Source organism: Maylandia zebra, linkage group LG15 (genome assembly GCF_041146795.1).
Source record: "Maylandia zebra isolate NMK-2024a linkage group LG15, Mzebra_GT3a, whole genome shotgun sequence".
In the NCBI taxonomy this organism is placed as follows: domain Eukaryota; kingdom Metazoa; phylum Chordata; class Actinopteri; order Cichliformes; family Cichlidae; genus Maylandia; species Maylandia zebra.
In genome coordinates, this window is record NC_135181.1 from 21,853,144 (window position 1) to 21,870,839 (window position 17,696).

The 17,696-nt window shown below is 39.7% G+C and overlaps 1 protein-coding gene across 4 annotated transcripts; it reads left to right on the forward strand.

Moving 5' to 3' along the window:
- The first annotated feature begins 148 nt into the window (after positions 1–148).
- On the forward strand, positions 149–17,484 carry LOC143412668 (inositol polyphosphate-4-phosphatase type I A-like). Of its 4 annotated transcripts, XR_013093190.1 has the most exons (9): positions 149–674; positions 844–1,032; positions 1,144–1,228; positions 1,580–1,763; positions 1,829–2,039; positions 9,290–14,768; positions 15,488–15,587; positions 16,686–16,730; positions 17,289–17,484. XR_013093190.1 is itself a non-coding variant. In XM_076874109.1 (7 exons), the coding sequence occupies exons 2-3, from the start codon at positions 1,551–1,553 to the stop codon at positions 1,880–1,882; spliced, it is 267 nt and encodes an 88-aa protein (XP_076730224.1). In that variant the 5' UTR covers positions 157–674; positions 844–1,550; the 3' UTR covers positions 1,883–2,039; positions 9,290–14,768; positions 15,488–15,587; positions 16,686–16,730; positions 17,289–17,484. The 4 variants fall into 4 exon arrangements, 1 of the variants encoding a protein (XP_076730224.1); XR_013093189.1 differs by having other exon boundaries at positions 1,144–1,763; XM_076874109.1 differs by having other exon boundaries at positions 157–674; positions 844–1,763.
- Positions 17,485–17,696: the final 212 nt, after the last annotated feature.

A 17,696-nucleotide genomic window follows, 5' to 3' on the forward strand; every position in this document is an offset into this window, starting at 1 on the left:
GTCTATCTAAGCAGCCCGCTGTTTTCCAGCCCGGGGTCAAATGTGGAGCAAGGGCGCCACCCGGTGGACAAATAAAAAAATTACAACTCTAAGGCCCGTCCTGCAAAATGAAAATGAACGCTAAACATCAACGATCCCTTTGACCATAATTAATTTGCAGTGAAAAATAGCGTTTATAATGGGTTTCAATGGGGCACAAATCGACCACTAAGCACAATAGTGTAAGTTTGTCTGTAGCTTAGCCACTGAAGCTAATTGAAGGAAGTCAGACTTGAATTTTGAAATAAAATCATATCAAACTTTTTTTTTGGAGAATTTGGCTATAGTCCATTCAACACTGTGCAAATGGCATGTAATCAAAATTTGAAAATAGCCACAAATCGACCCAAGACCCTCCAGGGGTTTTAAGTACACGCAATATTTTCACTCTCACATTTTACTCTGTACTGGAAGACTTGTTCATTTTCAAGATTCATTCATCCATCCATCCATTTTCTTCCACTTTATCCGGAGCCGGGTCGCGGGGGCAGCAGCCCAAGCAGAGAAGCCCAGACCTCTCTCCCCAGCCACCTCCTCCAGCTTATCCGGGGGAACACCAAGGCGTTCCCAGGCCAGCCGAGAGATATAATCTCTCCAGCGTGTCCTGGGTCTGCCCGGAAAACCTCGCCCAGGAGGTATCCAGGGGGCATCCTTGTCAGTTGCCCGAACCACCTCATCTGGCTCCTTTCGATGTGGAGGAGCAGCAGCTCTTCAAGATTCTCTCAAATAATTTTTCACCATATAAACTAAGGTTTTTTTATTTAGGCGTCATAGTTCTGAAGAGAGATATGTGTTTTTTAATAGGTGGACATTTCTGCCAGCAGGTTGGGGATTAAAAAGGTCGATCATGCTTGGCTAATTTGAGCAACTGTGCCAACTTTACAAAACTATACGTTTTTATACCACAACTCCCCGTTCAGCCTTAAATGCCAGAAGAAGAAGACTAGTCTCCCTAAATCTGACTCTGTTTATTACCGGAATCTGGAAAATACTGTAAGAAAGCTACATAAAGTATCAGCATTGAGTAACAATTTAAATTCACGTCCTCAGCAACAGCATTTAACAGTATTTCCATGTACTTCTTACCTTTGCAATTAACTGCAGGTTAAACGGCCCGGTGACTTGCAGCCACGATTAGGCTCATTGAGAGCAGGCATGTGCATGCAGACAGTGTTTGTTTTTACATCTGGTGGGTAACGTCCCTCCCTATATTTTTGGAACAGTACCTCTGAAGCTTGATTTAGATTTCTGCAGGAAATTTACGTTCTAACTTCAGATGTAACACCTCTTAACACTAAACCGGTCCATCATGCTGTTGTTTCCAGTTACAGCGTATATTTCCTGCTGAAGCATATTTCAGGCATAAGACAGAAACATTACAAAAATATACACCTGCAGGCCACTCTATTGTCTTTATTTGACTAAATGCACTAAATTGCTGCCACAAGCTTTTGAACACATGTACCTAATAAAGTGGCTGGTGAGTGTCCTCAGTCCCAGCTCGGATACAGATGTGTCGGTGTGTCTTTGTTCCCTGCAGTAGTGCCCTCTCCAGCTCAGTCATCATCCACATACCCCAGGACACTGTCCGAGCCAAAGAGATCATCGCCTACGTCAACACGCTGAAGACTCAGGTCAGCTATTACGCAGAGAGGCTGTCTCAAGCTGCCAAAGACCAATCGGCCAGCGGACTGGAGTGGACGCTCGCCAGTCTGGTTGACAAGGTACTAAAAGTGTTTGACGTTACGTGGGGACGCTTCATATTTCATTCATACCCTCTTCCTTTCAGACCCGTCAGCTGGTGGCAGTGTGCGGCTGCAAGCTGCTAGCTTCAGCTATTTAGGCCCTGAACGCAGTACGAGTACATCGCAACCAAAGCTTCTCCTTCCGCTGAGTCTGAACAAGTAGTGCTCCGCAATGACCAGGATACGCTGAGAGCAAAGTACAGCGGTCACAACAGCCAGTCGTCACTGCACGTGGACTGGCACGAAGAGGAGTGGGTGAGTTGATCAGCAGTTATTGGCTGTTTTCTGATTCCAGATTTTTTATTTCTTTAGCATGACAACAGACAAGCTTAGTTTCTTGGCACACATTGTGGATACAGCTTGATATCTTAACTACACTCTGAACTCTGTTTTTCTTTTCTTGTTGCTTCTTCTTCTTCTTGAGTCATCCCTCTCATGTTGATTTCCAGCTCAGGTCACTCCTTACTTTTAAGAAGTTGGAGGATTCGTGAGCAGATTTTTCCTTCACCATATCAGCCGACTTTATTCTATGAGAAAATACTCTTAAATGACTCGTCTTTAAAAAGTGTTCAGTGTTTTATGTCTGGTCTGTGTGTCATCTTTGTCTTTACAATGTTGCAGCAATACTTTAGTAATGATATGATATGATATGATATGATATGATATGATATACCTTTATTAGTCCCACAAGGGGAAATTTAAATGTTGGTTTAGTGTAAGCTCAGCTTTTTAACTAATGTAAGAAGTGTTATGACTGACTCGTTTTTAATACCTAAATCTGGCCTCAGTGCACAAACCTAAATGAATCGGTACACAGCAAAAATGCCAGTGTTGATTTTTCAGTGTTAGTAGATTTCAACAGAGTTCCGAGTTAGTTCAACACTTAATCGAGTTAAAATAACACATCGGGAGTTGATTCCTGAAAAGTGTAAGTGTAGATTTTAGTCGTTACTGCATTTTAACACTGTGGGTGTTAAATTAGACCACACCTTCATTTCCTGTGGAGCTTCGCAATCCAGAATCTTCGGTCGCCATTTTTTCTTGCTGATGCGGTAAGTTTTATTCGGTTAAATATTAAGTTTTAGATTGATGTTAGAACAAGTAACATGATAACTAGTAAAAGAAATAGTATTTATATCAAAATACATCATCTTTAAGTGTCATATTTGAATTTTAACTGTTTTTGTTAAGCTGGGCTACTGCTAGCTAGAACTCGGCAAAGTACCAGTTTCTTTCCTAATATTCATTTAGCATAATCTGGCTATTGGCAGACTGTAATGAATATTACATGTTAATATATTTCACAGTTTTTATTAAATGCCTTTTATTTATTTCCGAATTAAACTGCCAAAGCCTTAGGGTCAGTGGTCTCAAACTCGCGGCCCAGAGGCCACTCGTGGGCCAAAGGCCACTTGCGACCCACGTCAGGTGAGGTGAAGAAGTATAATGCAATTTGGCCCTTAAAGTGACTTTTTTTTTGTCATTAGCCAAAAATGATTTAATATAAAGGCAATGAGGGCAGAGTGTTACCGGCCCTCATGGGTAGTGTAGTCCGTGCTGCGGGGAGAACGTGTGGAACTGCCCCTCCCGTTGTGTGTTTGAGCGCGAGAGAGGGAGAAAGTAAGAGCTGTTACCGATGAGAAATGGAAGAAGAGAGCATGTAAATATAATAATAACCACTGCCGCCAAAATGAGTGCCTGGTTGTAAGAAAGCTGTTAAGATTCGACTGTACACTGTGTTCGCTGACAGTAAAGCTACAAGCCCGACAACCCAGCGTATTGGCCAGAGGTGTCATTACCACGGTTCAGAGCCGCGGACCTGGCCGAGGTAACAAGAGAGTACAAACATGTGGAGGGATTGGCTTTGTTAGTTCAGTGAGAGTCAAAAACTAATGTGTACACTTATTTCTGCATTTTTATTTTGTTAAATATGAATAAAATTACAGCAGAAGTGCTGCAAAGTGTCTGACCAGAAAGAGAGGACCATTGTGTTAATTTGGTAGTTCAATTAAAGGCATCGGTTAGTTAAGAGGGAGAGGGGGGGATGCGTTCATATTTGCAGTTTTGTCTTGTTATACAATATTTGAAATTTAAAAACGAACAAACCAAACGCTACATTGTCAGGAATATTTGTGGGGAGGGTTTTTATCGCTTAAAATATATAAAAAATAATAAAATAGAAATATGGTTCCTACTAACCCCTGTGATAGTTGAGAGAATACTGTATTGCAGTCATGTTACACAGCTTGTACTACTTAAAAAATGGATCAAGGATGTTTTTCTTAACAAAATTAATTTTAACTCAGTCTAAAGGGACTAGACATGCTAGATATTTTGCAAAGAAATGGTGTTATATGCTGGACCTTATTTTACTCTTGGCAGGTGGTGATATGCTGGTTCCCGAGAAGAGATGAACTAATCAAAGTCAGCTTTTCAAGACAGCCCCAAGACTCTTCGCAACTTGTGTTCAAATGTGAGGCCGTTGTCAGGTGATAAATGCAAGGAAGAGGCACTCAACTGACATGAAACATGTCAAAGACAACATGAAGGTGACATTTCAACATAGGCAAAAAGTGGTTCAAGAACCTGCCATAGCTTCTACTGTCCTGAACCTTTTCCCAAGATTTCTGGATACACCTGGCTTGGTAAGGCATAAAATAATTTAATGACTGCTTTGTGGTTCCTTTGTTTGTTTTCTTGTTAATGTGTTGTTTCTGTTGTTACACTTTGTGTTTAAGATTGACCAAGACTTCACAATGCTGTTTTTTGGGGAGGAAGTGTCTGGTAAGTTCCTTGCAAAGTGGCCAACATTCTTCAAGCCAAGGATCATCAAAGATTGCAAAAATCTGTCCCAGAGTACAGAATTGGATGAGCTGCTCATTTCTGCACAGCGTTACTCTAACGAGGCTGGTAAGTGTAAGTTGGAAATGGTAGATTTTGCATGCCTTTACAGCATTTGCTTAATTCCCACAACACAATATATCACTCATTTCTGTATGGTATGAAAACAAGCTTACAAACATGTTAAACCTGAAATGACATTTAATGTAGTTTGAACACAAAAAAAGTTACATAATCTTACTATTGTTATGACTCGATATCTACTTCACTTGGTGGCCAGAAGATTTTAAGTCTCTAGAAATGAATTTTTATACCAAGGCGCTGGAAAACTGCCTTATTAGAAAAATTATCAGGTGTCTAAAATGTCATCATGGTATTACATAACGTGGAAAAATGACTGCTGTGGTCCTTTAAATGACAGTAATTGTGATGATCTTAATTTCTATTCTGTAGTTTGGGACTGCGAGGCGGCTGCCCTCTTTTGCTGCTTCACTTCACTCCATCATCTAAGGGAAGGACGTCTTCAAAGATTAGCACATCAGATGCTGCTCACCACCTAATGAAATTCATCAAGGTATGCTTTTTAGAATTGTATATTTCTCTTTTGATGAGAACAGATGCAAATTATCAACGGCTGATATTTTAAGATGGCAAGGTGATCCAACCTGCAGCAGATGTATCTATCCCAGACAAGCTTGGTGTTGCAGGACTGACATGTCATTGTTTCTATTAAAACTAAATGTACACATTGAAACAAAAATAATTGTGCGCGCGGAGTGAAACATTTTAATATTGTCATAATTTCAAACAGCAATGCCTCAACATCAGATTATCAATTTTGTTTAATGTGAATCACTTGGTTTCTTTCTCTCCCTCAGGTGGGAGGTAGCACAGAGGCTTTTCTTAAGGCTGGCCCCACTCAGCCATTCGTCCTGTGGGTTGGAGAAAGAAAGAACATCATCCAAAGTTTCTACCCAAAGTTTCTACATTGTCCTAGATCAAAAGGTCATTCCCTGTGTGACACAGATGGGAGATGCAGGTTTTGACAAGGCAAAACTTTTCAAGGCACATTTTTTAATTTGCCGTGTCCTTTGATAAGGCATTGGACAACTTCTACACATTCATCCAGACCATCAAGTGTATGGCATTGATGTTGGCAGCGTGAAGGACAGTCCTCGGGTCAATGAAACAAGAGGAAGTCTTCACTGTACGGTTTAAAGATATCCACTATTCAGCACTTTGACTGGAAATGTTCATCTGTTACATTTGCAAGATACACCACACAAGTTGCTCAGTGTTATTTAGACATTTGAAGTTCCAGCATGGTTTGTACCCAGGAAAGTTTTTACGTTTGACCTGTGGAGAGCCTGGATGTTCATTTATCTTTCACACGTACTCTGGTTACAAGCGGCACTTATTCCGAGCACATGGAGACTGCGTTCACTCTGAGGTCATCAACAATTTTGAGCCTGTACCTAACGATGGAACCTCTGTTTCACAGCCTGTAAATGTGGCTCATCCCATGACAATAACTACACCGGTTCCAGTTGAAAAAAGGCAAATACTGAACATGTGCAGCTCTGTTATTGCTCAAGTACAATCATCAGGAGTTCCTGAAAGTACTGTACAGTGTTTAGTTGGTTCATTGGAGGAACTGGTTAATGACATCCATGCACATGCAAAACAATCTGTTGTCGACTGTTTGTCAACTGATACATCAAGAGAAACCTTAGAAAAAGTTGAGGATTGCTTTGATCAGCTTGAAAATCCATTTTCATGTCTTAACACAGAATCTAAAAGGATAAGATATTTTGAGCAAAAATGGAAAATAGTTGAACCCATAGAGCATGTTCTTGGTGTGCGTTTTGATGTACGCAAAGATAGAACAACAGGGACATACAGGCAAGTTCCTGTCAATGATAAATTCATGTACGTTCCTATCATGGGATCCCTTTCATCTATGTTTCGAAACAGTGAACTTTGTAGCAGTTTCCAGAAAAAAAAACTAAACATGGAGGGATTGTACAGAGATTTAAATGACGGCTCCTACTTCAAAAATCACAGTTTATTCTCACAACAAGAACATGCTCTCCAGATCCAGCTCTACTATGACGATTTTGAAACTGCTAATCCTTTAGGCTCAAAAAAGGGGGTGCACAAACTTGGTTGTATTTATTTTGTTTTGAGAAATTTGCCACCAGAGTTAAATTCTGTGTTGATGAACATTCATCTTGTAGCCCTTTTTCATTCAGAAGACTTAAAAAAATATGGGTTTGATCCTATCCTAAAGCCACTTGTTGATGATCTAAAGATTTTAGAAACTGAAGGAATGCAAGTGCCCTTTTCAGCCACACCTGTGAGAGGTTCGCTTTTTCAGATTACAGGTGACAACTTGGCTTTACATAGCATTTTTGGTTTTGTTGAATCATTTAGTGCAAACTATTGTTGTAGATTTTGTTTAACTGATAAGACAGAGTTGCAGTCAGTTTTTAGTGAAGATCATGTAGGCTTAACACTGCGTTCCAAAGAACTTCATTACAAACACTGTGGTGCCATTCAACAAAATCCTGCTTTGGCCTCAACATTTGGTGTAAAAAGAAATTGTTTACTCAATTCACTTCGGCTGTTCCATATTTCAGACAACTATGCTGTAGACATAATGCATGATCTACTAGAGGGAGTGGTGCAGTATGAGTTAAAGCTTGTGTTTCAGTACTTGATTAAGACCTCTTTGATATCCTTGAATTCATTGTCACAGAGAATTATAAGCTTTAACTACGGATATGCACAGAGAAGGAACAGGCCAGGTGGGCTAAAACTGGATGACAACAGCAAAGATCTTGGGCTTAATGCTGTGCAGTCATGGTGTCTTTTGCGGAATAGCCCATTGATTTTTGGAGATATCGTTTGCAGAAATGATGGACATTGGAACTTGCTACTTTTGTTAGTTCAAATTGTGAACATTGTTTTTTCATCCATTATAACTCATGGCATGACTTGCTATTTGAAACATCTGATTGCCGATCATCACAAGGCTTTCAAATCTCTCTTTCCAGAACGGAATTTGATTCCAAAGCACCACCTAATGATCCATTACCCACGCTGCATTAGAAAAATTGGGCCACTCATACATATGTGGTGCATGAGATTTGAAGCAAAGCACAAGTTCTTCAAAAGATCTGTAAAGAACTTTAAAAATATCACAAAAACACTAGTAAAAAAACATCAGAATCAATTAGCCTTTCATTTTGAAAATTTTTATTTTAAAAGATTACAGTTCGGCCCCATTAATGAAGTCTTGGCCAGCAGCTTAAAAGGCAGTGAAGCACTGAATAAAATGTTTGATGTTTCTTCTATTGTTTCTACAACTTCCTGGGTCAAAAGTTATGGTACAGAATATCAAGTTGGGATGTATGTTTGTTCTGGTGTTGAAAATGAGATGCCTTTGTTCAGTAAGATTGTCAGTATAATTGTTAGCGATTTCAATACTTATCTTCTAACTTGTAAGGTCTCAACAGTATATTTCAATGATCACTTAAATGCATTTGTTATTGAGGATGGATTAGATGTCTTTGCACTGATCTCTGTAGATGATCTGGTGTACTATAGACCTTATGATAGGCAATTTTCAAATGGCACTGATGACAAAATGTACATTGTCCCATACTGTAATTTTGTATGACTTGTTTACTTGTGGTGTATCTGAATACAAAGTATTTTGGAACGTTAATGTCTTGTATTTCTTTGTAATGGGTGGATGTTGGGGGTTAATTGTAGCAGTAGAGATATCAGAGATTAATGGGAGTTTATTGTAATCTGGTGGTATTAATGATTTGACTGACACTAGTGTTAGTGTTAGAAAATTAACACTATTCAGAGTTGAATTTTTTAACACCAGGGCTAGTGTAAAGTACCACCAACACTATTCGGTGTTAATTTTTAACACTTAACACCAGTGTAGAATATTTTTGACACTGGTCAGTGTTACTCAGTGTTAATTTTTAACTCTGTGCAGTGTTAAAATAACACTAGCTCGTTGTTAAAAGTATAACACTTTGAAAAGTGTTAATTTAACACTCAAAAGAGTGGACACATATAGACACTTTTCTAGTGTTAAATTTAACACTCACAGTGTCAATTTAACACTGGCGATTTTGCTGTGTACATATGAAAGCGCCCAAGTCACGAGCTGTGTTCAAGGACATGGATAAAACAAAAAGGTTCAAATTTGTGCCCAAAAACCCCACAAATCAGTGTCACTGTTTTAAAATCTGCTGCGAGACCGCTCTAAATGTCAGCTTTTTCTTTACGTAAAGACTGGGGTCTGTAACATATCAGCTCGTTTCTTATTTATTAAAGAACATGCCTGACACCAGGCTTTTGCGTTAACGGCTCCATTCGATCTCTGCAAGTATTTTTAAGTATTTTTAGGTTCTTTCCAGCAGGATTTGTGGCTAGTTCTGGAGCTTGACCCTAAAAGATTTCAGTGTGTCGGTGCTTCTGCTTTCCCTGTTGTCCTTCTCTTCCGTCTTTATTTCTGTTTCTGTCAAATTTAAAAACAACTGCACTCTGAAATACACACTCTTTGCAAGATGTTGTCTAAACTAGTGGTTGGAAGGCATATTTGTGTTTGGTCTCTGATGGTTTATTTACACTTTTTGCAGGCCACGCCCACGGACTACAGCGCCATGATGAGCAACAAAGCCAAGAAGTCTATTGACTTCCTTCTGATGCAGGACACCGCCCCGACGATAGCCACGGACGTGTCACTGCAGTACCGCCTCGACATCGTCTTCTGCCAAACGGTCACCTACACATATTTTAATTATTGTATGTCTGAGCTGATGCGTTTATCCTGGAGTGACTCAGAGTGAAGGAGAAGGCCAAGAAGAAGTGTAAATATCATAGAAGCAAGGAGTTCAGAGCTCTACGACTTAGTGTCTTTATGGTATTTATGTGTGTAATGGAGACCAGGGGTTCCATTACCCTTACTTGTATTTTTATTAATTGACTGACTGATTTGTATTTAAAAACCGTAATGAAGAAAAACACACACTGGTTGATTGTGATTCTTTATTAGGCTTTTTGGGTTGTTATTTAAGTGACTCGTTAAAGGTGAAGAGACAGGGGGACTGGCCATCCTACCTGTGTCAGGAAAAGAACCCGTGTTAGAGCTGTTCACATTTAATCATTTGTCTGTAACCTAAATTAGTTGTATATGTAAAAAGAGAAGTGTTAACAGTACTCACTTTGTAAAGAGTAAAAGCAGCTCAATCACCTGCTTATGAGCTCCTGGAGAAAACCAATGTGCCAGGCTAGGGGAGTGTGTGTTGGAGTGATTTTGTTAAAAGTTGTCATTATTGTGCTTGGACCTTGTCTTGAACTGTATGTTCAGATATTTTCTGTTCCTCCCCCACATGTAGGATGTTGGGGATGTTACTAGCTATAGTTTTCAACTGCAGGCACAATCTATATAAGATTCTGGTTTCCTTATTTGGTAAGGAATGTTCACTTCCTGCCCTTTATGGGCTCACCATGTAAATGGTGGACTGTTAGAGGTTAAGCCATATACGAGGTTGAGGGGAGATGACCCTTTTATGACTAGAGATGCGGTTAAAACGTTTGTAAGCAGGAAGTCACGTATACAGACACACATACACTCTCTCTCACTCACACACACACACACACACACACACACACACACACACACAGTGCCTTAGCTTTTACCACACAACATATGGGGTTTACAATGGGCGGTTGTGTAACTGTTTACACACACACACACACACACACACACACACACACACACACACACACACACACACACACAGTGCCTTAGCTTTTACCACACAACATATGGGGTTTACAATGGGCGGTTGTGTAACTGTTTTCATTCAATAAAAGGCTGCGAGTGGAGGCTGGAGTTGGAGTTGTCTGAGTTTGGGTGTAGAGCTTGCAACTCTGAGAATCCGACCAGGCTTCCCCTGCACAAGCAAAAACCAATCGAACTCTGATTGTCTTACTTTGTTCTGAGTCAGCGAGGGCTGAAACCTAACTGTGGTTAAGGTGTTTTAATGCAGCGGTCCCCAACCGCCGGGCCACGGACCGTCGTTTGGTCGAGAGATGAGGCTCGGGTGTGAAATGTATGGTTTTCAGAGTTTTTATCATTTTTTTATCGTTATTTTGTTATCGTTTTTATCGTTAACTCTGTTTTCCTGGGTCTTTCACGTGTGTTATGAATAAATCTTCTTTTTTTCCGGTATCGGTACTAGTTTTATTTTGTTGTATTTATCTGTGACACCTTAAAGGCCGGTCCGTGAAAATATTGTCGGGCATAAACCGGTCCGTGGCGCAAAAAAGGTTGGGGACCGCTGTTTTAATGTATATAGAAGAGACTGACGTTTATATGTTATGGAGTTATTTATAGGACTTGTTACAAATCTTCATATGTCTATGATGTGTTATATCAGCCCGTTCTCACTCCCGAGGCGTAACATGTCGACGTTTTGTCACGTCCCGCAGCGTTCCTGAGGAACGTGAAAGGAGACCTTCGGCGTTCTTATGGTACGCGGCGGGCTATGGCTGGAATCCAGTTCAATGACGCTCCCGCGGTAATAGACGTTCCAGCCCTGTATTCCAGCCCTAAACCTAACCTTATCCCTAGCCCTGACCATAACCTTATTCCTGACCTTAACCAGGACTTTAATGATGTTAAATAGCGTGTTTCTAAGCGATTTGAAGAAAAAGGGCAAACATGTGTAGATTCAGTCCAGACAGTTCTCATATTTCCTCTTTTTTCCGAGGTCGTCATTTAGAAACGTGGTGGGTAGCCAAAAACGTAATATGGTGACGATTTGTCACCTAGCGTAAAATGTTACGCTTTGGGAGTGAGAACGTGTTGGTTATATTGTAGTGGTTTTCTTATGGGGAGGGTTTTGTTTCCCTTTGGTTTGCTGACCCCCAGACTTGGTCTATTCCAGATGCTCACCTGAATCAGGTAGAGTATAACAGGAAGCCATTTGCTTTTCAGAAGGGTTGGATTCTTTGCTGTATCACCATGTGTTCTCATTAATAAAGTACATTTTACTCCAGTCTCGTGCTATTTTAGTGGAAGTGACCCATGACCGTCGGCCAAAACTGACAATATGACTATTAAAAGTCTGAGTAATACTGTAATTTTCTGCTGCTCATTCCTGTGCAATATCCCATCTGACCTCCCGTCATATTTCTTTTCAAGATTTTCTTATTTAATCACTAGTGTACATATATTTATAGATACATATATATATATTTAGTCATCTTTTCTCTTTTACCACGTCTTTCTAATATTTTGCTCTTTACTATTTTTCTATTTTTTATTTTATTTTATTATATTTTATTATATTTTCTTCTACTGTACCATGCTGCTGAGTGACTGCTGCTCGTCAAACACATTTCATTGCAATGTTGACCCTGTGCTAACTTGCATATGACAAATAAAACTGAAAACTGATAAAACTGAAAACAGTAAAGGCAAAGGGAACACATCAAGTAAGGATTTCACACTCCCACTCACAACGGCACTTTCAAAGCATAAAGCCAAATATTTCAAAATTTCATTTTGAAGCATTTTAAAAATGAATGTGTTTGAGTTTCATTGCTCCAAAGCAATGTTTTCATATAAGCAAGATAACAACCAGTTTGCAACCATGTAAGTACAGTCCTCTATTGTGAACAGACGTGTTGGCAATCTGTCTGCGTTTATAAATTAGACAACAGTTATTTGCAGATCTTCATCAATCTGCCTGAGAGTGATTGCAGTCGGTCAGGTTGCCTCCAAGGAGGCAGTTTATTATTTTCCTTTCCTAGTTGGACAGATGGCTGTTGTTTTGTTTTTACTGTAGTGTGCTGGGCCATTAATGGCTCAGGGGCTGCAGCGTATCCGCGCCAACACCTAAGGCCAACGTGGAGTCACCGGTCAGACTAACATAAAGAAAAAATCTGTTAAATTACACATTTGTATTCATTAAGTCACAGACAATGAAAACAAGCAGAAATCAAGATGTAATATTTTTATAATTTTATTGATGTTAAATTAAAGTTCCAGCTTAGTTATGTTATCAGTGCAAGTCACTTCAATCTGTATAGCACCAAAGGAAACAATGGTGTTTTCAAGGTGCTTCACACTGTAAGGTAACAACTTACAGTATTAAAAAGAAAACCCCAAAAGAACAAACCCCTCTGAGCAAGCACGAGGCGACAGTGGGAAGGAAAAACTCCCTTTTAAGAGGAAGAAACCTTCGACAGAACCAGGCTCAGGGCGGGGTGGCCATCTGCCGCGACCATTCCTGGGGATTTCAAAAATGACTTGATCTGATCTAAATGTAAAACTAGCTCATTTAAAGTGTCCAGTGAGTTTTAGAAAATATTTTGCTGTTGATATCACGATGTCACTATAAAGTGGAAACTTTGTTTCTTCCCTTACACCTCCCAAAAAATGCCCGCACCGATGAGAAGCACTTAGATATGCAACTTGGTTCTGGGAATATCTTTCTTTTGAAAGTTTTAACAATATCTTCATCAAGATCTTGGAAGTTGAATTGCAAGATTGTCACCATAACCGCTGCATGCTTCCATCTTTTACAGAGGGATTTGAAAACCCTCTCGCTGAGTTTCTTGAACTTCTCTGGTGGGATTTTGTCGTATCCGGCCCTGATTTCAGTCCAGATTTTCATGGTAAGCCGGTTGGAGATAGCTTCAGCACTTTCAATGCTGAAGACTGTGCCTGATTTTTTTGAAACCTGGGAAATCAGTCCTTCCACAAAGATTTCCACTGAAAATCTGCATCTTTCTTTCTTTTCATATGATTCCAGTCTATCAGTAACTGTTACTGCCAACAGGTGTTCTTGGAATACTGAAGTAGTTATGATATTAAATATTGGTTGTTCCATTAAATTCATTGAATCCTCCTCCCCACTCCTCCCCATTTCCAATGATATTAGTGACAATTTATGTAATTTGTCACAAATATCAGTGAAAATCGCATTAGCAATGCAGTCAAAATAATTCTGCACTTTTCGGTCTAAATGCAAATCCATCCCCTTGAATTTGTCCAAGAGTAGATCCAACAAACGTTTTTGGTGAGAATGAGGGCACTTTAAAAGTTTACCAAGCTTTGAAAGCACAGCCTGAATTAATGTCTCTAACCATCTTTCAAAGTCTGTTTTTTCAGGTGGCTCACAGTCTACAGAAGATCTGTGATGCTGTATCTTTTTATATGACTCCGTTTGACTTACGTTTGTTAACGGTGGGATGCTGGCTTCATGTTCAACACAGGATTTCTGCTGCTGGGGATCTGGAATTGGATTGTTTTCTGGTTTTGCAGCACTGTGTTGGTCAGCATTTTGACAGCTTTCTTCTGTGTTAGCTGTTTCTTGGCTGTTAGCATCTATATTCTGTGCTGTATCAAACTCCTGCTCAGCAGAATCGTCCAAAAATTTCACACGTGACAAAACCGTTTTGCCAGTAGTGGTGTGGACAGAACAGTTTTCATGTACAGGGGAGTTCTGGGAAGACCTCAGTGGTGATACTGCTAGTGACTGTTCACACAGGTCCATTACGTCCTCTACAAAACCTACAAGCCGCTTAGCGGTGAAGCAATCCGGATAGCCTGAGATAAGCTCTCCCCACTGCTTGTTCGAAAAACTACTGAACAAGTTATTCAAGAGGGATACCAAAGCATGTACTGTAGAATTATCCCCATTGGTCTGAACTGTTTCATCATTTGTCATTGTGTTACAGTTCGAGCTTGCCATTTCACTTTTTTGTTTTTTATGTCTAAAATGTTGTTTTGTGTTAAACTCCGTGTTTGAACGTTTAAAGCGCTGCTGTCCCGCTGTGTGAATGCGTTTCAACTGAACAGCCAGGTCTATATATAAGGTCGGTTTAAGGTTTCTTTGTAACGTCAGGTGACGTTACAAAGAAACGTCACCAGTCAAAGGACTGGCCCGGCTCGTCATAACGAAAGGGGCGGGACAAATCTGTTGCTTAGCAACTGAAAAAAAAGGCACACCGCGCTGAATGCTACATCCGGCCTGCGACGGTACACCGCCTCCGCACCACCGTTTAAACATGAAGTGTGGATGTTAGAAGATCCCAAATATGGTGAGCTACTGGGAAATTACTCACGTTTTTGTTCTTGAGAGTGAGCGATAATAAGCGACATTTTATTGAGAAATTACAGTAGTCTGTCTACAAAAACTACAAAAATGACCTAAATAAGACAGAAGTACACATTCATTTTTATCGTTTTGTCAACAACAGGGCGCATGAGGTTTGTTCGGTATTTGTTGTGTCTACAAGGCTCAGGCGCCCCCATGAAGTGTCTTATTTGTATAGTTGAAAGCATTATAAAGGAACGCAAAACTAAATTACATATAATTATAATTCTTGGCACTTTCTGGTGTGTGTGAGTTAGTGTTTCTCTTTTATGATTTGTGGGTCCAGCATCAAATTCAGAATCCTTCCCATCACACATGAGGTCTTGAATAATCATCTTATTTTAAAGACCTCGTAGTTTGATAGTTTGCTCTCAGACTGTGGGCTTCCTTGTGGTTTTTAGGATATTTAGAAGTAGAAGGGGATCATCCTTCTGTGGAACCAGCTCCCAGTTTGAATGCAGGAGACGGACACTATCTCTACTTTTAAGATTAAGTTTCAAAGTTACCTTTTTGCCAACGCATATAGCTAGGGCTGAATCAGGTGACCATGAATCCTCCCTTAGTTACCCTGGGACTACCCTGCTGGGGGATTCCCACCATGTGTTTATACACCTCTCTGCATTCAATAATTAGTTCTTGTTCATCTCTGGCTCTCGTCCACAGTGTGTCTTTTGTCCCCTTTTTCGTCTCCTCATCCCCAAAGGGTCGCAGCGGGCCGCCCCTCCCTGACCGTGGTTCTGCCAGAGGGTGCTTCCTGTTAAAAGTGAGTTGTTCCTTCCCACTGTATTGAGGTTTTTTCTTTTTAATTGTAGACTTTCTACCTTACAATCTATACCACCTCGAGGAGACTGTTGTTGTGATTCAGCTCTGCATAAATACAATTAAATCGAATTAAGTGGGTTCAGCTGTTTTGTGAAATAAATGTGAGTGACATGGTAAGTAATAGCCTGCATGTAACTCATGGTAAGAAGAGCAATATCGCCCCCTCCTGGTTCAACCTTTTTTTCTTTGCAGTAATCTTTCCAATAATAATACATATGCACTAACCTCATGCTTGCTGTTAACAATAGCCTAAAGACACAAAATCAAGTTTAGTTTTTTCCTTAAGTTTATGTTTTTTTTTATATGGTTGGCATTTATTTTGTTTCTTTTTAATAATTATATTGATTCTATTGATTGTTTGCCAAGCACTGAGGTCTCTGCTTAGACTGTGCTACTGGGATCACTGATTTAAAAATGAGGCAAAAGCACCAAAGTTGTGCTCAAAAATAGTACAGTGAGCTACAAGCTGTTGCTGTAGTAATTCTAACACACTTATTGTTTTTAAATACATACATGTTTAGTTCTTTTAAACCTAATTATATATATATATTTTTTTGCAAAAGTGTCACCTAAACACCCAAATATACGTAATTCAAAACTTACTTTAATTATTACCCATTTGGCTGGTAACATGGACCCAGTCTGATGGATAGTTACTGAACAGATAGTCTTTTCTTTAAAGGCTGCATTCAGAGCAAATCATTGTAAAAACAAGACAAGTCAATAAAAAACAAGTAATAACTATAATACTAAACTACAATAGAGAGAAAATCCAGTAAATATAATTATATTATGTAAAAAATATACAAATATTTACCTCTAATTTAAAAAGACATTACAAGGGTACTAGTTTCATTTTAATCTAAACATAATCTAAATTGACACTAAATCAGTTTAAATATTACAGCTGAAGGTGATTTTAATAAATGTACTGCTGCTTGACTTTGTTTTACTACTGCAGTATAATTTATCATGTACAAAAGCTCCAAATGTTGTTTCTCTGACTTAATGTTCTGATGACGTTTGTGTTACTTTGCAGGAAATAGTCAGGACCCAGATGAACCTGTGCTGGAATTCAGTGTGGGTGAGTAATATGAGCATTTATGAAGGCTGTCCATGACCTGTAATTAAATTTAGCGTCATTAGTGCCACTCATTGCAAGTGACAGTGCACATGCTTTCAGCATGGAGTCTGCTCTTATGGTAGCAAAATAAATTCAGAAAATCTCCATCAAAAAGCAGCTCAGCAGCAGAAATATATATGGTCAGCTGGTTGTGAGTTAATGAGCATGTGAAATCAGTGTGAACATTTTGAAACAACAACTCTCCAACCTCGTAATTGTAAGACTGCCTGTGCAGCCACAGGAGCCTTCAGAGAGTCTTCCTGCTTGTCTCTTGGGTTGATTTGCTCGTGTTTTCTCACCCAGTCAATGACTGTAAAAGGGCTGGACTAATTGGAGGCAGGTGTAATTGATTGCACTGATATGCTAGTCTACTTATAGCCCACATTACAAACACTGCTGTGTTATTTTGTCTCTCAGTGCAGGTATGTAATGTGACAAAACCTCTAATGATCTGATATGTTTGGGATGGATGGGCTGTGAATTATATAGTGAATTGTCTTATTTTGTCGCTCTGTGCAGGCTTTCTACTTACAGGGTGGTGGGTCTCAGAGGACAATTGCTACCCCTGTTGAAGTGAACAACGTGTGGAGTGCAACTGGCTTTGTGGCATAGCTGGCTCTGGCCTTGGACTGTGTGTTTTTACTTTGTACCTAAATGGGACACTGGACTTTTAACTACTATTCATTGTGTTTATAAATAAAATTTTAGAATTTTATTGACTGTCATCTTTTTGCCCACGGTTGGTCAGACCTAGAATCTCTTTGTGTGTGTGTGTGTGTGTGTGTGTGTGTGTAACATCAACAGGGTTTTGCATAAAAGAGTGTGAGCAGGTCAAAAGGTCAATTCATTTATTGTAGTTTTATGGCAGCACCCTCTAGTGGCCTTGAAGCAAACAGTCTCCTAACTAAGCCATGGCATCTCTGGTCT